Below are 22,753 nucleotides of genomic sequence, written 5' to 3'. Positions count from 1 at the left end.
TGTTGTTATAGGAATAAGAATGTCAAAGTACTGTTTTGAAATTTAGACTAAAAAAACCCTACCAATAAACTTTAAAAGATCTATTTTGCAAATTTCAGAAGGCTCTCTAAATGAAGGAAGTTATACCACTCCAATTCATATTTTTCCCCTTCCTCTATTTATGCAGTTGATTGTAGTTTTTTTTTTGGATAGCATATTTATAACAATTGAAAAAGCCCATTTTGAAATTAAAATCACTTTTATTATCGTACATGTGAAAGAAAACACAGGCTAGAAACTCAGTACTTCAAAAAGACTTGATGTAAAAGAAAATAATGTAAAGCCAAAGTTCCTATTTAAAGTTAGATACAAGAATTATGAAACATTGAAAATAGCCACAAGAACACCGTCTTAAAGGTGTTCTTTTCAGACACAGAGTCACTATAATATTTTCAAGGCACTTGCCTGGTTGACCTTTGCATATTTCCTTAGGACAATGGAACATGAATTTAATTTCTATTAACATGTGTCATGGTAGACAGAAGGTAGAACATTACATTTGTCCTCAATAGTAAAGAGGAGACGTTTGCTATCTTTTGGGGAATTGAGAGTTCCATATCTTGGAATAAGGAACTTCTGAGTTGCCTATTGCTACTTAAGTCTAAAAATTTTCAAAAAGTACCAGTGGAAGAAAAATGAACAACAATAACAACAACAACAACAAAATGACCAGTGGATGGACAAAGGATTCATCCAGGGGAGCCTCCCCTCCAATCAGAGATAATGGCAATTAGATATAGGACACCAAGACCTTAATCTAAGCAGAGAAGGCAAAGCTTAAAATGAAAGAGGAAAAATTGCGTGTATGTATGTGTAATAGTAAACCTATGTGCATGTACTTTTTACTATAGGGTTCTGTTATAATTAGGATGGCATTCCTCCTCTTCCCTACAAGTTATATCAGCAATCTGATATTCTCTCATTATTTTCAATTATTGTAGCTGAGAATATGAGCAAGCAAATAAGTGGTTAATTTCCTCATCTGTTTAGCAAAACATAAAAACTTGAGAAGGATCATAAGCAGCTGATCCAAAAAAAAAAAAAAGAGGCAAACAGCATATCAACTGGACACTATAGAGTGATATAATTAAAGCAGTTACAAATATTCAATCATATTAACAAGTCCCTCTTAGAAACTGGTTAAAGTAATTATAGGCAGTCTGTTGAAAAGGGAACCAGAGTAATTAAGTGAGGTGATTTAGTATACATTAAAAAGAAAGAATTAATTAAAAAATATTCATGGTCTAGTGAGAATTCTTGTTTGAAGAGAAAAACAACAGAAACTTTTGTGAAATTCTCACATTTTAAAACAAATTCTCACTGGACCCCAAGTACAGATTTTAAATTCATCTTTATAGGACAAAAGGAACCCCGTGAAATATACTTTTTTAATATATTTAGTCTGTGATAAAGGCAGTTTTGATACGATTTTGGGAAAGTTACTTAAGTTATCATCTGTGAAGTGAGGATAATATATCAATACTATATCATTAGACTATGAAAGCAAATGAGCCAATACAATGCAAAGTAAGTACAACAAAACCTGGTACAAAGAAAGCCCTCCATAAATTTTTACCGCTGCCACCATCACTATTATGGAGTTCTGCTTTATAGGTCATTATTAAATAATGATATATTTGGTAGGGGTACAGGATGGGGTACAGTTAGTTCTCCATTTTTTTTTTAAGCAGTACTAGGAATTGAACCCATGGCCTTGAGCATGCTAGGCAAGTACAATAACACTGAAAATTACATTCCATCCCTTCTAATTTATTTTTTATTTTGAGATGTTTTTTTGCTATGTTGCCCAGGCTGGTACAAACTGTGATCCCATTGCCTCACTCTACTGAGTAGCTAGGATTACAAGTGTATACTACTGTGCTCAGAACAAAATTTGGTATTTAACATACATTAATTCCAATTTAAGTCTGGAAGCATAGATTTATAGAGATCTTTATAATTAGTGTACAATGTCATATTTCTTTGTGTGTGTATGTATACAAATGTTTGTTCCCCTTTCGAGAACTAACAACATTACCTTGTAGTATTTATTTATTTATTTACGTTTGGTACTGGGGATTAAACACAGAAGCACTTAACTATTAAGCCACATCCTCAGCCCTTTTTTATATTTTATTTAGAGGCAGAATCTCCTGAGTTGCTTAGGGCCTTGCTAAGCTGCTGAGGTTAGCTTTGAACTTCTGATCCTCCTGCCCCAGTTTCCTGAGCTGCTTGGATTATAGGAATGCATCACTGTGCCCAGAACCTTGTAGCCTGTAAGTGTATTACTTCTAAAGTTTTCCAAAATAAATGTTAAAATATACTCAAATGTTTTGATCTATTAAAATGTAGGGCCCAGGATTGATAACTTTAGCTGCCTCTACTACTTCTGAAGGAAACTTTCCTGAATTGAGAACACAATTATACTTTGAATCATATAGCCTTATGATTCTTACATTGAGTAAACTTCATGAACCCAATTTCTGTTTATATTAAGCATTTGAAGCTGCATTACTGGGGCATTTAAATTTTTCCCCCTGCCCTAGTGCTGGGGAATGAACTCTGGGCATTGTGCATGCTAGGCAAGAATTCTGCCACTGAGGTACATTCCCAGCTCAGCCTGGGAAGTAAATACCATGTAGGAGATATAGGGAGTAACTAAGTCACAAGCATGTATTCTTATATTGGCTTAATATTATATTTAGATAAATGAAGATGATTTTAACTTAAAAGTTTTGTGGTACTTCTTAGAAAGGATCAGAAATATTAAAGCAATAATAAAGATACTGGAATCTCCATTTGGTTTCAGCATGAACTGCCTCAACAAATCACCTTGAAGAGAGTTGGTAAATTCCTCCAAACACTAATTTATTTGTGTCTTGACAAAAACAGTGTGAGGCAGAGTTACTCAAAACATCAGACACTTTATGGTTTACAGCTATGGTTTTGTCATTAAATTTGGAAAATTTGGAGAGTCACTTTAATTTCTGATACTTTCTATTTGTAATGTTCCTTAAGGTCCTTCTTTGGTAGATCCAGCAAAGAAAGGATATTACATCATTTGTAACATTTTACAGTGATCACGATCAAGAAGAGGTTATCAGTCCACTGAAACTCCATATCATGTACAACTTGAAGAATGGGATCCTAAGTTATATTCCATGTATGTATAATATGTCAAAATATACTCTCCTACACACGTTTGTAATTCCAGTAGCTTGGGAGGCTGAGGCAGGAGGATCACCAACCTCTGCAACTTAGTTAGGCCCTAAGCAACTCAGCAAGATCCCGTCTCTAAATAAAAATGTTATAAAGGGCTGGGGACATGGCTCAGTTGTTAAGTAGCTCTGGGTTCACTCCCTGGTATCCAAAACAAAAAACAAACCCCAAAACACTCTATTATCATATTCTAAAAAGAACAAAACAACAACAACAACAACAAAACCACAAGAGGATATCAAAAGTGGAGGGCAAGGATAATCAATTCCATAATTATGCACTTTACAAAATTAGAACATTCTAAGCAAATCAAAAAATTAAGATAAATAGAGTAACTTTTATTTCACATAAATACTTGATACATAATTTGAAATGAAATAGAAGACACAAAGACAATGCTATACTGTACATCCTGACTTCAAGCCAGGAGAAATTCTACTAATGTAACTATGTTCTCCTTTTGTGAAAGATTGCTTAGAACATGGGTATTCAAATCTATAGTATATAATCTAGATGGAGACTCAAATAAAAGATATACATCTATAAAATAAAGGGAATAAAAAATTTTTAATGTTAAGTCACTATGACACAGTAAGGAAATAGAAAACCTACTAAGCATGAGAATCCTAAGTGCTGGCAGCTGCTGGCTGATGATTGGCTCACAGCGGCCCCAGCAACATCTAGCTGATTGGCTCCTCGGCCCCAGCAACATCTAGCTGATTGGCTCCTCTGCGGTGATGCTCATTGGGCTGTTTCCCTGCCCTTTCAGACCACGGAGCTGCTCATTGGGGGACTTTTTTGGCTCCGCCCACGTGACCCAGCCAATCGGCCTCAAGAGCAGGAGGATTGTGGGAGGTGGAGAGAAGCTTGTGTGGGAGAGAGAGGCTTGTGGAAAGCAGGTGGTGGCAGTTGAGGCTCTGAGGGTTTTTCCTGAGAGGCTATTTTGTTTGGCGTGTGTGGTTCTAAAAATAAAGTTAGTTTCTTTTGACAAGTGGCTCCTGATTGTGCCCAGCCAGACTGCGGCACCTAAGATTTATTTACTCAAGTTCCCAAGTTATTGTTTTACTTTGTAATGATTAATAATGCTTCATGCTTGTAAGATATTATTTTTAACTCAGACATCAGGGTTTAAGTGATCTGCCTAAGGTTTCATAGTAAAATGATAGCAGAGGAAAATTATAGAGGTGGTGTACCAAGTCCCATCCATAAAGGACAGAATCAGGTTGCTGTCCCATGAACACAGTAGTATTATTTTCAATCGCTAGGAGGGCTGTATCTTGGAAAACTGCTGAGCCAATACTTTCTATGACTAAGAGTACCCATGTATCCAAATGAGAACAAAGGCACAAAATTAGAACTACCAATCAGTCTTCACAGAAAATTTTAATCTGAGACAATTTGAGAAGCAAAATAAAAATGATAGCAAGGCAGTTTAACCAATATGATAAAACAAACACCTACTTTTCTATAGTTATGTAACTGAATAAAGTAAATAAATGTGGAAGAAATTTGTGCACCTTTATAGTGCAATTTCAGGAATGACAGAAATAGAAAATCCCAATAGTGGTAATTGTTTCAGGAAAACATCACCAATGAATACTGAAAATAACACAGGAAAATATGATGAGCAACAAGATATTTATATAAGCTCAGAGATTTTTTCCATAAGAAACTTATTAATTAATTATAAAAAGAAAGAAAAGTAGCTTTGTAGTGGAGAAAACTTGCAGATGCAAGTGTGTAAAGTTATCACCAGTAATGGACACATTGCTGTTATGAGCCTCCTGATAAGCTACACTAAGAAGCAAGACATCACTGTTGTGGTATTCTTGCCCTGGAAAAAAAAAATTGTATGTAATTATGAGGAAACATCAGGCAAGTCTAAACTGTGGAATAATCTACAAAATAACTGTCGAGTCCTCTTCAAAAGTGCCAAGAAAGACAAAGACAATAAGGAAATACGTCAGCTAAATGCAACATGGGATCTTGGATTGGATCCTGGAATGGAGAAAGGGCATTGGCAGGATAAAATTCATTCTGACAAAATTTGAATTAAGTAAGTAAGTAGGTGATAGGATTGGATCAGTACTGAAATAAAATATTAACATTAGGAAGCTGGATAAAGGGTATATGGAAATATTTTTGCAGTATTTTATGAACTTTTCATAAATAAAATTATTTTAAAAAGTTTGAATTTATAAAGGGATAGAAATAGGAAAAGAACTCAAACTATCAGTATTTGCAGATAACATGATTCTATATTTAGAAGACTCCAAAAATTCCACCAGAAAACATCTAGAATAATAAATGAATTCAGCTAAATAGCAGGATATAAAATTAACATTCATAAATCAAATGCGTTCCTATACATCAGTGATGAATACACTGAAAGAGAAATTACGAAAACTACCCCATTCACAATAGCTTAAAAAAATACCTGGGATTCAATCTCACTAAAGAGCTGAAAGACATTTACAATGAAAATTATAGGACACTAAAGAAAGAAGTTGAAAAAGATTTTAGAAGATGGAAAGATCTCCCATGTTCTTGGATACGCAGAATTAACATTGTTAAAATGGCCATACTACCAGAAGTGTTAAACAGATTTAATGCAATTCCTATTAAAAGTCCAATGCTATTCTTCACAGAAATAGAAAAAGCAATCATGAAATTGATTTGGAAAAATAAGAGACCCAGAACAGCCAAAGCAATCCTTAGTGAGAAGAGTGAAGCAGAAGGCAGCATAATACCAGATCTTAAATTATATTACAGAGCAATTGTAACAAAAATGGCATGGCATTGGCACCAAAACAGATATGTAGACCAATGGTAGAGAATAGAAGACACAGAGACAAACCCACATAAATACAGTTATCTCGTACTAGACATAGGCACCAAAAACATATTTTGGAGAAAAGATAGCCTCTTCAACAAATGGTGCTGGGAAATCTGGAGATCCATCTGTAATAAAATGAAATTAAATGCCTATCTCTCACCCTGAACAAAACTTAACTCAAGTTGAACAAGGACTTAGGCACTAGAACAGAGACCATGGGCCTAATAGTAGAAAAAGTAGGCCAAAATCTCCACCATACTGTGTTAGGAACTGACTTCCTTAATAAGACTCCTAAAGTGCAAGAACTAAAATCAAGAGTCAATAAATGGGATGTCATCAAATTAAAAAGTTTCTACATAGCAAATGAAACAATCAGTAACATGAAAAGAGAGCCTGCAGAATGTGAGAACATCTTTACCGTATGCACCTCAGACAGAATATCAATCTCCAGGATATATAAAGAACTCAAAACTTAACAACAAAACAAAACACACAACAAATAATCCAATCAACAGATACTGATCTAAGGAACAGAACAGACACTTCACAGAAGAACAAATACAGCTGATCAACAAATATATGAAAAAATGTTCAACATCTCTAGCAATCAGAGAAATGCAAATCAAAACTACACTGATATTCCATCTCACTCTAGTCATAGTGGCAACTATCAAGAATATAACCAACAATAAATATTGGCAAGAATGTGAGGGAAAAGGAACACTCTTACTTTACTGGTGGGACTGCAAATTGGTTCAACCAATATGGAAACAGTATGGAGATACTTCAGAAAACTCAGAATGGAACCACCATTTCACCCAGGTATCTCACTCCTTGATCTATATACCCAAAGGATTTAAAATCCGCATACTACAGTAACACAGCCACATCAATATTTATAGCAGCTCAATTCACAACAGCTAAACTGTGGAACCAACCTAGATGCCCTTCAACAAATGAATGGATAAAGAAACTGTGGTGTGTGTACACACACACACACACACACACATACACATATTGGACTATTACCCAGCCTTCAAGAAGAATAAAATTATGGCATTTGCAGGTAAATGGATAGAGCTTGAGAACATCATGCTAAGTGAAATAGGCCAATCCCAAAGAATCAAAGGCTGAATGTTTTCTCTTATATGTGGATGCTAATTCACAATAAGGGGGTGGGGTAACTGGGGAAGAGCAGAGATAGTTTGGATTAGATATAGGGGAATGAAGAGAGGGGAGAGAGTATAGGGGTAGAAAGGATAGTAGGATGAATTGGACATTATTATCCTATGTGCATATATGATTACATGACCAGTATAACTCTACAACCAGAAGAATGAGAAGTTATACTCCATTTATGTATGATGTATCAAAATGTATTCTAGCCATGTATAGCTAATTTGAACAAATAAAAAAGTTTGAATTTAAAACAAAATTTAAAAATTCATTAAAAAGAAAAAAGACTCATATTTCTGGGGAAGAATAATTATTATGAATGACCTTATCTTTAGTATTTGCTTTTCCAAATCATCTAAAATGAAGTGTATGACTCTTATGATTAAGGAGGAAAATATTCTCTGAGATGTTACTTAGACGTATCAAAAATATTTAAGAAATATAAGTATCAACCAAAGAAACTATACATAAATATATCTAACAGAGCTTAAAAGTACCTAAGTGAATTCTATCTGATGGTAAATTTAGAAAGATTCCTTTAGAGTGTGCTTTATTAGATAGACTTTGAATTACTACTGTCTGATGAAAGAAATGTGTCAATTGATTATGCATCATAACTTTTGCATGTAAAATACATAAAAGATTATAATACAAAACCAATATTTCTGTGAATATGCAATTTACTTCCTCTTACACCTTTTCCCCAAGCATTTCTGACCCCAGAGTTCATTAACAAGTCAATGTTTGCATATGTATGGGGAGTTACAAGAAATACAAATGAGCACCCAGCACCATAGCTAAAACTTAGGAACTTTAACCTTTGCTTGTAAAATGTGACTAATAAGGAGTGGTAAATCATCTTCCTAGAGAAATAAACCATGTGTTAGTTATAAAAGTGTGTCAAAAGGTTTGTGTTACAGCCTTACTTCCCTTCTAATTTCTGATGCCTTGTGTTTACTGTTCTATATTTATTTTCCAATTTTTAAAAATGAAATTGTTATTTTTAAGTAGCAGAATTGTTAGAGGCTCAATATAATGCTTCAAATATTTGAGAAAAACATAAAGATTAAAAAGCACTCCAAATCCCACATCCCAGAGATGGGTATTAATCTTTTGGTGGAACCCTTCTGGATCTTCTCTCAGGTATATCTTTACATACGTAAAGAGGTATTCCATATAGATGTAGAATTTATAAAAGGAATTGTAACATTTTGTAGTGTTCTATAACCTGAAAGACACTTATGTTATTTCTAAGCTTTTAATTTTGCAAATGGTGCCATAATGTACATACTTGTACACATATCTTCACAGACAGACTTACTGTACTTTTAAAAATATCTGAAGGCTTTTGGAAATTCTAAAAATTATTTATTCCAGAAATGTTCAAAAAAGTATAATGTATAAAAACAAAATCTTAATAATATGAATCCTATCAGTGTGCTTCCCTCACTTAACCTATATCTTCCACAGTCATCATGTATTATACAGCAGCTTCTTCCTTCTAGCTCTTCTGGAGAAAAGCCCTGGAATCATCTTTGGTTTCTCACTTCTTTTAAAAACCTTTGTCTTATTGATTAGCAGAGTCTATTAGTCCTCCTTAAAAGGATACAACCAATTCTCATCAGCTTCACCCATATTAATCTGGATCAAACACCATCATTTCTTGCCTAGTCTAAGAGCATTGAAGGTATGAAAATTTCATTGATATAGCTTCAGATTCCACATTGCAGGTAAACTTCAAGAAATAAAACTCATCAAGTTTTTGGGTAGTATCAAAGAAGAATATTCACAATTTTCTGAAAAGGCTATGAAAATATTCTTTGCTTTTACAATTATGTATTGCTGTGAGGCCAAGTTTTCTTCATATACTTCAAGTAAAATAACATCTTGTAATAGAACTTTGTATTGACAAGAGGAGGTAAATCAATCGGCTGACTTTTATTAAAGTTATCTGCAAAGAATAAAACAATTCCATAATTCTCACTAATTTTTTTGTTGCCTACAAACACAGTTATTTTTAATGAAAAATCACATTTATGTTAACATATGATGAACCTAATTGTTATCTTCAAGTGAAGGAATAAATAATCTCAAATTTCTCAGTTTCAACTACTACGGGAAATACTGATAGGTATAACTAACAACCACAAGTGAGCCAATGCTCTAATGGATTCCTTTTCATTCAAAGTAAACTCTAAAATCCCTATTGTGGTTCATAAACTCCCTATGTGATCTGCATTTCTGACCCCTGAGTTCATTAACAAGTCAATGTTTGCATATGTATGGGGAGTTATAAGAAATACAAATGAGCACCCAGCACTATAGCTAAAACTTAGGAACTTTAACCTTTGCTTGTAAAATGGAGAAAAGCCCTGGAATCATCTTTGATTCCATTTCCTCTACAATCTGTACTCCTAATACTCTCAGACCTCATTTTTAACCATTTTTCTCTCTCTTTTTACAGTGGTCTCTCTGATGTTCCTTGAATATACCAAGTAACTTCTACACAAGAGACTTGGCACTTGATTCTCCCAGTGTTTGTAATACAGCTTTCCAGAAGCCCCAGGGCTCTCTCTCTTCCTTTAATTCTTATCTTAAATGTCATCTTACTAGTGAGCCAGTCCTTACATATCACATGAAAAAAACAGTACAAAATGGAACTCTCCATCTTCTTCTATATTCTCTTCACTGTGAGATAGAGATACACATACATATACATCACCTATCTATCTAAAACTCTTTCTCCATATACATATGTAAATTTTTTTTTCTTGTGCTACTGGGCATTGAACCCAAGGCCCCAAGCATGTTAGATAAGTTCTTTATCACTGAGCTACTAAAGTTTCTTGGGCCGGCCTTCAACTTGTGATCTTCCTGCCTCAACCTCCTGAGTTGTTAGGATTGTAGGCATATACCACTGTGCCCATCTTGACTTACATTTTTAATGGCCAGTCTTCTCCATCTTGAGTGAAAATCTATAGGAAAAGAGACTCTTCTGTTTTGTAAATTATGATATGCTCAATGCATAGAAAAGTTCTTGCCTTTAACAGATTACAGCTGAATGGATGTTGGAAACTGTTATCTTAATGTACTTCTATCTGCTTTACCTTTGAAAATTCTTGATTTGATTCACCATGTGTTTTTCAACAATGTTAATGTATTTCTATCTGCTTTACCTTTGAAAATTCTTGATTTGATTCACCACCATGTGTTTTTCAACAATGTTAAGTAAACATTTTTAAACACAAGCACATTTTATCATAAAATAGGCAAAAAAGGGCAGAAATGATAGAAGAAAATGTAGATATTAAATGACATTCATACCTGACATACTCTGAGAGCTTGGTCCAAGACTGTTTTGGTGTCAGTGTCATAATCTGGGCAGGGCAGCATGGCTCGACTGAGGTGCGCCTGAAGCAGGAGATGGGCTTTGGTGTGAGGGCTGTCAAATGAATGGGGATTTAATTCAACAGGAAGACATTTTGCCAATTCACTGTTCATATGATCTTCATTGTGTCTTACTGGCAAATCTGTGTATTCTTCTGCATCCTGTAAAGCAAAACAAACAAATCCATATACATACACACAAACACTCATGCACATACATATATATATGTCTCTTGTATCAACATTATAATAATTAATGCACTCCTCAGCTTTACCTACTTTTAAACATGGTTTAAAGAAACCATAAATAACCATATCCTTTAGAATTATGCTTTGTTCATTACTATAATAAATATAAAGCAAAAGCTAGTAATGTACAATATTTCTGAACTTCAGGAGTGCTCTTTTGTATTTAACAGTTAACAAAAATAATAGAGGACTTACTAGGCATTACACATTATAATTATGGTGAGGTCATAGCCATGAACAAGAAACCGTGAACCCATCAGGGAAAACAGGCAAACAACTTCTAAAAAGTATAATGAATATTATGATATGCTACATTCAGAGTGCTGAAAGGACATTCAGTTTGGGGAATCTACTTATTTTAGAGGGTCAGGAAAAGTTTTTGTTTTTTTTTTAAAGCGATGTGTAAGTTAAGATCTGGAGAATAAGTGGAAGAAATAGGGTAAGGCATGGCTGAAGAAAAAGACAAAATTAAAATTGGTAAGTTGAGGAAAGGGTGGAAAGTATGTTCATTAACTTAAAATTTATTGTATCTATTGGATTACAATCCAGTTTTTCTTGAAAAAATATTATGCTTACACTGCTCTACTTTATTAGTGTGTGAAAGAAAAGTCTTATTCTTCCAAATATGTAGTTGAGATTCAGCCTGCTGCTGTTGATATGAAAGTCCTACATCTACAATAACATTAATTGGATGTGTTAATGTATATAATTCTTTGGTATAATTGCAATTATAATGTATATAATTCTTTGAATGATTAATAGGGACAGGATTTACTCTTCCCTAGCAACTGCATCCCCTCTATACACAAACAAAAGAAAACATAAAACATATGAAACAGTGACCTTCAAGGCATTGAAGATAGGGGTAGCTATGCAAAACAGTAGCCCTTGAGATAGAGAAAACAAACTAGGTAAGCTCTAATATTGCCCCAGAATACTACATGGAGATTTTCTAGGAAATGGTGCACAGAAGAGGAATCCAAAAGAATTTGGAGGACTCCCCAAATTAAAGAGATGAAGCTGAATGTCCAAGTGGATAAAGTATGCATTACAGTGTACTAAAGGAGAGGGAGAGGGAGTGGTCTTAGCTGGCAAGGGAGAAGAGAGGAAATGAATGTGCACATAAATGCCAAAGATCTGCAGGGGGTCAACCATACATTTTTATTCAGAGGTGTACTAAACAGTGAAAAAAAACACACAAAGCTAGAAAAAGAATCATGCAAACCAATTACAGGGAACAGTGTCCAGCACTCAGTGTCATGAATAATGCCTGTTCCCACCACACTGACCAAAGACACTCATAATTCACAGGGTATGAGGTGGAGATGATCTTGCCTAAGGACTGGGGAATAATTAGCTCTACAATGATTACTACTTGGGACTTACCTAACAAATTATAAGAGCAAGAGCTAAAGGATCAAATGCTTCCAAGAAATTTAACTACATTCCAGAATAAAGCTCAGGATAATTTATAGGAATACAGACACACACACTTCACTCAAGAAGGTGAAATTTACAATGTATGGCATCCAATTAATGGTTACCAGCGATGCAAAAAAGCAGGACAACAGGATCAGTAGTGAGGAGAATAATCAATCAATGGAAACTAACCTAGAACTGGCACAGATCTTAGAATTAGCAGTCAAGGACACTGAACTGTTATGCCAACTGTATTCTATATATTCAAGAGACAACTACTCAAACTTCAATATCTCGAAATAAAAACTATAATATTTGAAATGAAAAAATGCCCTGTACTTTATTAATGGATGAATACACATTAAAGAAGAAAACAGTGAACTTAAAGACATCAAAAGAAACTATTAAAAGTGAAACAGAGAGAAAAAAGAATTAAAAAAATAAACAGCATTATGAGGAGTGAGACAACTGCAAGTGTCCTAATGCATATTATGGGAAGAAATGCACACACAAAACAGAAGTAATGGCTGGATAGTTTCCAGTTCAATGAAAACTATGAAATAATAGACTCAATAAGTTCAATGAACCCCAATCAACAACAAATGAAGAAAACTATAGTAATTAAAATTCATCACAATTGAATTATTGAAAATGATAAAGAGAAAACATAAAAAGAAGTCAAAGGAAAAGCTACATTATATACAGATAACAGCATATTTATACAGATAATTTATACATTATATACAGATAACACAAATAACAGCAGATTTCTCATTGGAACAATACAATAAGGCAACAGTGGAGAATGACTAAAAGGAGAAGGAAGAAAAAAAAAAAAAAACCCTGTCAGTCTAGAATGCTATATCAAGAGAAATAAATCCTTCAAAAATGAAGCTGGGCATGGAAGCTGATGTCTGTAGTCCCAGTCACTTGGGTGGCCAAGGCAGGAGGGATGCTTGAGCTCAAGAATTCAAGGCTAGACTGGAAAACAAAGCGAAACCCTGTTTGTCAAAAAAGAAGCATTTTTAAACATACAAAAGCCGAAATAATTTAAAAAGAAACTGTTCAGGCAGAAAATAAATTATACCAAATGAAAATATGGAGCTTCATAAACAAATGAAGAACACTAAAAACAGTAATTGTGTAGACAAATATATAAAAAAATTGTTCTTCACGTTGGTCTACTGTGATTTTGTGTGCTCGGTGTCCTGTATGCATCTACAATTTGTATATCCGTTTCCTTTTTTATTTCTGGAAAGTTTTCTGTAATTATTTCTTTCAGCAGGTTACTCATTCCCTTGGTTTGAATCTCTGTACCTTCTTCTATCCCGATGACTCGAAGGTTTGGTTTCTTTATGTTATCCCATATCTCTTGGATGTTTTTCTCATGGTTTTTAACCAGCCTTTCTGAGTTGGCTAGGCTCTTTTCAAGACGATATATTTTGTCTTCATTATCTGATGTTCTGGCTTCTACTTGCTCCACTCTGTTAGTGATACTCTCAATTGAGTTTTTAATTTGGTTTATCGTTTCCTTCATTTCTAGAATTATTGTTTGGTTTTTTTTTATAATCTCAATCTCCTGATAAAGATGCTTAACTTCTTCTTTTATCTGTCTATGTAATTCATTTTCAAAGTGTTCTTTCACTGTTTGGATTCGCTGTCTCGTATCTTCTTTAAGGTTCCATTCCATCTGTCTAAGGTATTCCTTGAGTTCTTTATATGACCATTTTTCTGCTGACTCTAGGTCCTCCTGAATATTTACACCACAACACAATAATTATGGGTGACTTCAACACACCTCTCTCACAATTGGACAGATCCTCCAAACAAAAGCTGAATAAAGAAACTATAGAACTCAATATCACAATCAACAACCTAGACTTAACTGACATATATAGAATATATCAACCATCATCAAGTGGATATACTTTTTTCTCAGCAGCACATGGATCCTCCTCAAAAATAGACCATATATTATGCCATAGGGCAACCCTCAGTAAATATACAGGGGTGGAGATAATACCATGCATTTTATCTGATCATAATGGAATGAAACTGGAAATCAATGATAAAAGACGGAAGGAAAAATCCTACATCACATGGAAAATGAACAATATGTTACTGAATGATCAATGGGTTACAGAAGACATAAAGGAAGAAATCAAAAAATTCTTAGAGATAAATGAAAATACAGACACAACATATCGGAATCTATGGGACACAATGAAAGCAGTTTTAAGAGGGAAATTCATCGCTTGGAGGTCATTCCTCAAAAAAAGGAAAAAACAACAAATAAATGAGCTCACACTTCATCTCAAAGCCCTAGAAAAGGAAGAGCAAAACAACAGCAAATGTAGCAGAAGGCAAGAAATAATTAAAATCAGAGCGGAAATCAACGAAATTGAAACAAAAGAAACTATTGAAAAAATTAACAAAACTAAAAGTTGGTTCTTTGAAAAAATAAATAAGATCGACAGACCCTTAGCCATGCTAACGAAGAGAAGAAGAGAGAGAACTCAAATCACTAACATACGGGATGAAAAAGGCAATATCACAACAGACACTACAGAAATACAGAAGACAATTAGAAATTATTTTGAAAACCTATATTCCAATAAAATAGAAGATAGTGAAGACATTGATAAATTCCTTAAGTCATATGATTTGCCCAGACTGAGTCAGGAGGATACTCACAACTTAAACAGACCAATAACAATAGATGAAATAGAAGAAGCAATCAAAAGACTTCCAACCAAGAAAAGCCCAGGACCGGATGGGTATACAGCGGAGTTTTACAAAACCTTTAAGGAAGAATTAATACCAATACTTTTCAAGTTATTTCAGGAAATAGAAAAAGAAGGAGCTCTGCCAAATTCATTCTATGAGGCCAACATCACCCTGATTCCGAAACCAGACAAAGACACCTCAAAGAAAGAAAACTACAGACCAATATCTCTGATGAACATAGATGCAAAAATCCTCAATAAAATTCTGGCGAATCGGATACAAAGGCACATCAAAAAAATTGTGCACCATGATCAAGTAGGATTCATCCCTGGGATGCAAGGATGGTTCAATATACGGAAATCAATAAATGTTATTCACCACATCAATAGACTTAAAAATAAGAACCATATGATCATCTCAATAGACGCAGAAAAAGCATTCGACAAAGTACAGAATCCCTTTATGTTCAAAACATTAGTAAAACTAGGGATAACAGGAACTTACCTCGACATTGTAAAAGCTATCTATGCTAAGCCTCAGGCTAGCATCATTCTGAATGGAGAAAAATTGAAGTCATTCCCCCTAAAATCTGGAACAAGACAGGGATGCCCTCTATCACCACTTCTATTCAATATAGTTCTCGAAACACTGGCCAGAGCAATTAGACAGACGAAAGAAATTAAAGGCATAAAAATAGGAAAGGAAGAACTTAAATTATCACTATTTGCAGATGACATGATTCTGTACCTAGAAGACCCAAAAGGGTCTACAAAAAAACTACTAGAACTAATAAATGAATTCAGCAAAGTGGCAGGATATAAAATCAACACGCATAAATCAAAGGCATTTCTGTATATCAGCGACAAAACTTCTGAAACGGAAATGAGGAAAAACACTCCATTCACAATATCCTCAAAAAAAAAAAAAAATACTTGGGAATCAACCTAACAAAAGAGGTGAAAGATTTATATAATGAAAACTACAAAACCCTAAAAAGAGAAGTAGAAGAAGATCTTAGAAGATGGAAAAATATACCCTGTTCATGGATAGGCAGAACTAACATCATCAAAATGGCGATATTACCAAAAGTTCTCTATAGGTTTAATGCAATGCCAATCAAAATCCCAACGGCATTTCTTGTAGAAATGGATAAAGCAATCATGAAATTCATATGGAAAAATAAAAGACCCAGAATAGCAAAAGCAATTCTAAGCAGGAAGTGCGAATCAGGCGGTATAGCGATACCAGACTTAAAACTATATTACAGAGCAATAGTAACAAAAACAGCATGGTACTGGTACCAAAACAGGAGGGTGGACCAATGGTACAGAATAGAGGACACAGAGACTAATCCACAAAGCTACAACTATCTTATATTTGATAAAGGAGCTAAAAGCATGCAATGGAGGGAGGATAGCATCTTCAACAAATGGTGCTGGGAAAACTGGAAATCCATATGCAACAAAATGAAACTGAATCCCCTCCTCTCGCCATGCACAAAAGTTAACTCAAAGTGGATCAAGGAGCTAGATATCAAATCAGAGACTCTGCGTCTGATAGAAGAAAAAGTTGGCTCCGATCTACATATTGTAGGGTTGGGCTCCAAATTCCTTAATAGGACACCCATAGCACAAAAGTTGATAACAAAAATCAACAAATGGGACTTACTTAAACTGAAAAGTTTTCTCTCAGCAAGAGAAACAATAAAAGAGGTAAATAGGGAGCCTACATCCTGGGAACAAATTTTTACTCCTCACACTTCAGATAGAGCCCTAATATCCAGAGTATACAAAGAACTCAAAAAATTAAACAATAAGAAAACAAATAACCCAATCAACAAATGGGCCAAAGACCTGAACAGACACTTCTCAGAGGAGGACATACAATCAATCAACAAGTACATGAAAAAATGCTCACCATCTCTAGCAGTCAGAGAAATGCAAATCAAAACCACCCTAAGATACCATCTCACTCCAGTAAGATTGGCAGCCATTATGAAGTCAAACAACAACAAGTGCTGGAGAGGATGTGGGGAAAAGGGTACTCTTGTACATTGCTGGTGGGACTGCAAACTGGTGCGGCCAATCTGGAAAACAGTATGGAGACTCCTGGGAAAGCTGGGAATGGAACCACCATTTGACCCAGCTATTGCCCTTCTTGGACTTTTCCCTGAAGACCTTAAAAGAGCGTACTACAGGGATACTGCTACATCGATATTCATAGCAGCACAATTCACAATCGCTAGACTGTGGAACCAACCCAGATGCCCTTCAATAGATGAATGGATAAAAAAAATGTGGCATTTATACACCATGGAGTATTACGCAGCACTAAAAAATGACAAAATCATAGAATTTGCAGGGAAATGGATGGCACTAGAGCAGATTATGCTTCGTGAAGCTAGCCAATCCCTAAAAAACAAATACCAAATGTCTTCTTTGATATAATGAGAGCAACTAAGAACAGAGCAGGGAGGAAGAGCAGGAAGAAAAGATTAACATTAAACAGATACATGAGGTGGGATGGAAAGGGAGAGAAAAGGGAAATTGCATGGTAATGGAGGGAGACCCTCATTGTTATACAAAATTACATATAAGAGGTTGTGAGGGGAATGGGAAAATAAACAAGGAGAGATATGAATTACAGTGGATGGGGTAGAGAGAGAAGATGGGAGGGGAGGGAGGGGGGATGGTAGAGGATAGGAAAGGTAGCAGAATACAACAGTTACTAATAGGGCATTATGTAAAAATGTGGATGTGTAACCGATGTGATTCTGCAATCTGTATTTGGGGTAAAATTGGGAGTTCATAACCAAGTTGAATCTAATGTATGAAATATGATATGTCAAGAGCTTTATAATGTTTTGAACAACCAATAAAAAAAATTAAAAAAAAATAAAGTATTCCTTTAAAAATAAAAAAAAAAAAATAAAAAAATTGTTCTTATTATTTTAATGTCATTGACAACCAACTGTTGAAACAAAAATAATAATAAGTGTATTGTGGAGTATGTCATTTGGACATAGACTGTAATCAGTTGCTATTTTACTGTAATGGTTGCTATTTAATGCAACCATTAAAGCAGCAAAACAAAGTAGCTATAGCCAATAAGAAATAACCCCAAAGGCCCAAAAGACGAAAACCTAAAAAACCAAAACAACAACAACAAAAAGCAACCAGAACAAAATAAAAAAGCTCAAAACAAAAAAGAACAAAGAACAAATGAGGTATGTAAAAAATGTTTTTGTACCATAATAAAATTAAAAACCAACAACAGGTCTTTGGAAAACAAATGGCAAGATTATATACTTTGACAGAGGTGATCAACAACCACATTTAAGGTAAATGTTCCGAATAATCATGTCTGAAGTCAGAAATGTTTGCATAATAAAGCATGGCTCAATTATATGCTGCTTATATTACACACACTATACATATACTTGTACATATACATAAATATCATATACATATGTGGACAAGTATGTTAAAGTAAAAGGACAGAATAAGATACACTATGCTAATACTTGTCAAATGAAAGGAGAAGTAGCTATATTTATTTCAGACACAGTAAGTTTCAGAGCAAAGAATATTATCTAGGATGAAGATGGTCATTTTATAAAGAAAGAAATCAGTCAGCATGACATAGCAATTGAAAACATTTAGGCTTCAAATAACATGAGGAAACATTGGTACAGGCACAAGAAGAAATCTAAAAAACACACTTCCAAATAATCCAGGAATCAAGGAAGAAATAAGAAAGGAAATTAGAAAATATTTTGAAATGAATACAAATAAATGCACAATTAGATTTTTTGGACTATCACTTGGAATTTACAAAACTAAATGTCTATGTTTAAGTGAAGAAATGTCTTAAGATAATGACCTTAATTCCTATTTTAAGAAACTAGAGAAAGAAGAACAAATTAAACCCAAATAAGCAGAAGAAAGAAAATTTAAAAAAAATTAAAGCAAAAATAATTGAAATAGGAAAGGAAAACTAGAGAGAAAAATCAGTGAAACCAAAATCTGGTTCTTGAGAAGATCAATACAGTTGATAATTCTCTAGTAGACAGATCATAATAAAGAGAGAGAAGACATATACCAATATTAGGCTTAAGTTGTGGGGACACATAACTACACATTTTACAGATTCTAAAAGGATAATAAGAAAATAATATGAATAGCTTTATGCTTATAAATGTAAAAATAGATACATGTACAAATTCTTTGAAAGACATGAACTACCAAAATTCACCCAATAAGAAACAGATTATGTATTAAATAAATTGAATTTGTCATTAAAAATCTTCTCACAAGGAAAGTTTCATGCCCTGATGGATTCCCTAGTAAATTCTACCAGTTAAGGTAGTTTTAAAACCAACTCTACATAAATCTTTCTTGATAATTAAAGAGGAAGGAATCATACATATAAATGCAAATTTGATATTGTGACAAATGGTATGAAGATGAAATATGGAAATAAAAAAGAGGTCAGCAAAGGAATTTGACCAATTTAGTAGGAAGGTTGAGAGGTTCCTGAAGAAAATGACAGTTAAGCTAAGAAACACAGGATGAGCAGATAGAAACTTGATGGGGAAAGTGAAGAGTGTTCTACAATAACTTCCTCACAGGAGAAAGGAAAATGTTAAATTCAAGATACTGAAAAATGCCTACAAAAAGTCTCTATTCATTAAATATAGTATGCTAAAAGCGTATCTTGAGTATTATTTGAAACATTTTATTGAACTCCACTATTTGTTAATTAAGTCTCTTTTAAAATTTAAATACAATAGTCAAAAATACCATGGCTATTCTATAGTATTACTTTTGACTTTTAATGTAAGAAGTGTACACTGAAACCTTGGCACTTATATTTTCCCCTGTACGTTATCTTGGTTTTCTTTTTTGTATGTCATTTCACCTCTTTTTATTTTTTTGAAGACATCTACCAAAAAGAGGTACTAACTATATATGATAGTGCTCTTATTTTTGGATTTTTTGGTGAATTCAGGACTGATGAATTTTTACCTAGTGACTGACCCATTTCAATCTCATGTCTAGCTTCTGTCCAAATGCCTATCAACAAGTCCACTTATCATCCCAGCCTTGCCAATTGGTTTAAGAAAATCTGAAGAGCAGAAAGGGAAGAAAATGGCTCAGAAATCTAAAACATGATCTATTCCTTCAAGAAATTAAAATCATATTGTGAAAAACAATTTATATAGATGAATAAGCATTTTAAGTGTAGAATAAAATATCATTATTCAAAAAAGAACACTGAAGAAAAGTGGATGTGTTGGAAAGTTTCCAAGAAGAGCCAGTGTTTGTTCTAGGTTTAGAATAATTTGTAGAAGAAGAGAGAGTGAGATTCTCTGCATCCCAGGAAAGAAAACAGTGTGCGCAGATCCATAAAAACAGTTCAGGACAGTCTAATGTTTAAGCTTTAGGGATGAAGAAAATGATGACGCTATTAATAGTAGAGAGTTGGTAACACTCAGCAGGAGCTTTCTGTTAAACATGCAAAATATATTTAAAAAGAGGGCAAAATTAAGACTGTTGGGTGGAGGTTGTGAAGGAAGAAGAAATCAGGTTTAAAGGTTTTAAAATGTATTTACACTTCAAATTATTTCTCTCATTCACAAAGTATGATTCTTTCTGATATTTTACTGGAGAAAAAGCAATGGCTCTTTTAACATTCAAAACTGAATTGACTCTTCAGGTCCCAAATATGTAGGAAACAGGATGAGTTTTACAAATTATATGAAAAGTTCAATTAAAATTTTGTAAAGTAGAAATATGAAAACACTGTCATATACACATAGTAATGTACTTCTCTCGGTACAATCTTGTTCAAATTTAATTATATACACTATTTACCCCTTTCCTCGGGGAGAGAGAGAGAGAGAGAGAGCGCGAGCACAGAAGATGGAGGTTGGGAGAGGGCAGAGAAAAAGAAAGAGACAGACAGACAGACAGGTAGGTAGGTAGGTGTCTCATATGAGCCTTTAGTTTTCATAACTCATGGAAGTGTGAACCTCTTTCTAAAGTGAATGTGATTCTAGTATTCAAAGACGCACATTTCTAATATAGCATGACCTATAAATACATGTTAGTTACTTCATCTGGTGCTAAAGAAACAATGATCTGCTCCAATGTTAGAGGAAAAACTAGTGGCTTTGAACTCACTGGGAGTTGAACAGGGCTGACTACACATAATCATGCTTATTGTACCTGTGGGGTTATTCAGGTAACTCTGATGATCATAGATGCTTTTTGTTTTATTTCCCTCCTTTGAATCCCAGTTCCATGTTAGATGTGACTCCACTGCTTTCTAAACCATGCCAACTCTTCTTCAATTATCCGATTGCTTTAATCCCCTTCTTTACTAGGATTGGAAATTTGCTTACTGTTAGCAGTATCAGTATTAGATGAGTCTGCTAACAGCTGAGTACATTTCAGGTTGGAAAAAATGCTCTGCAGTAGACTCATTTCAGTTTAATAAGGGCCTCCAGACCTTTACTGTAGGTTACCCAAGGATTAAAAAAAAATTACTAAACAAAATTTAATTCAGTGATTCCTCTTAAACATTGAATAATGTAATCTTTCTAAACTAAAAGTTCCTTAATTTCTTTGTAAAAAAATACACTTAAAAAATTAAAAGTACTTTAACAGCTACAATGGGTAGGTCTTATTATGCTGGGTAATTTATTTATTTTACAATTTATTATTACACTATATTATTTATTATTACACTATATTATTTATTACAATATATTTATTACAATATTTTATTTATTTATTATAATATTTTTATTTATTAAATATATTATTGATGGGTGTACCCAATGCTGAACAAAAAACAGATGAAGCTCTGAAGTCTAGTGGGGAAACCAAACCTTAATCAAAATTGACTATAAATAAATATAAAGTGATAACTGAACACATGGGATAGGGAGAGATGCACATAACAAGTGGGTTGGGAAGGAATCTCTGAAGAGGTTATGAATGAACTGAAAGACTGTAAAATTAATTTAAAAAAAATAAAGGTGGCAGAGGGAATAGATTAAGGTGTGAATTTCAGTGGATAAGGGGAGTAACTATGAGAAAATACTCTTAAGAAGGCTCACAATTATCATTACTTTTCAAATGCAAGTTATGTCTTCACATATACTTGATAATAAAACAATCTGAAAGGGCCTACACTGATTTTATTATTAAATATATGCTTTTGGGAAGGAAATTCTTTTCCATTATTAAATGTGACAAAGGCAACAGTTTTTAAATCAAAGGAGTTGATATTTGATTTATAAATGTTTATAAACTATCAATTTAATTTGTTTCTATAGTTAAAAATTGTCCATAATAAACAGGTTTCATCAAGAACTATTACTTCATTTGAGGATTCTTTTTTTTTCTGCTTCCAGTGTTTAAATTAAAGGGTATCCAAAGAATGTGTAATAAGTTATTCATCTCCTTGAAGAAACTGTTCTTCAGAACTGATACAATAGTTCAATGTGGATCTACAGTTCTGCCTTTTACAAACTATGTGACCTTATGAGGGTAACTGTACCTACCCAAATCCCAAATTCCTTGTCTTAAATTGGGGTATGGTATGAGGATTCAATGTAATAGTGTTTATAAAACATTTGAACATGGAAAGCCTTTCTGTATATGTCAGGCATTATAATAGTAACATAATATA

The 22,753-nt window shown here is 33.9% G+C and overlaps 1 protein-coding gene across 3 annotated transcripts in view; it reads right to left on the bottom strand.

The window, feature by feature from the left end:
- Positions 1-22,753, bottom strand: part of Ascc3 (activating signal cointegrator 1 complex subunit 3) — a 382,235-nt gene that overhangs the window by 28,334 nt on the left and 331,148 nt on the right. For all 3 annotated transcript variants that reach the window (XM_046430755.2, XM_046430758.2, XM_058575411.1), the window contains exon 37: positions 10,595-10,819. In XM_046430755.2, the coding sequence (XP_046286711.1) occupies positions 10,595-10,819 (225 nt within the window). The remainder of the gene's footprint in view (positions 1-10,594; positions 10,820-22,753) is intronic.

This window comes from Marmota monax, unplaced genomic scaffold (assembly GCF_021218885.2).
Source record: "Marmota monax isolate L192 unplaced genomic scaffold, Marmota_monax_Labrador192_F-V1.1 WCK01_AAM20220418_F8-fsc00013, whole genome shotgun sequence".
Classification (NCBI taxonomy): Eukaryota; Metazoa; Chordata; class Mammalia; order Rodentia; family Sciuridae; genus Marmota; species Marmota monax.
Note: the sequence above shows the minus strand (reverse complement) of the source record. Positions and strands in the feature narration are given on the sequence as shown.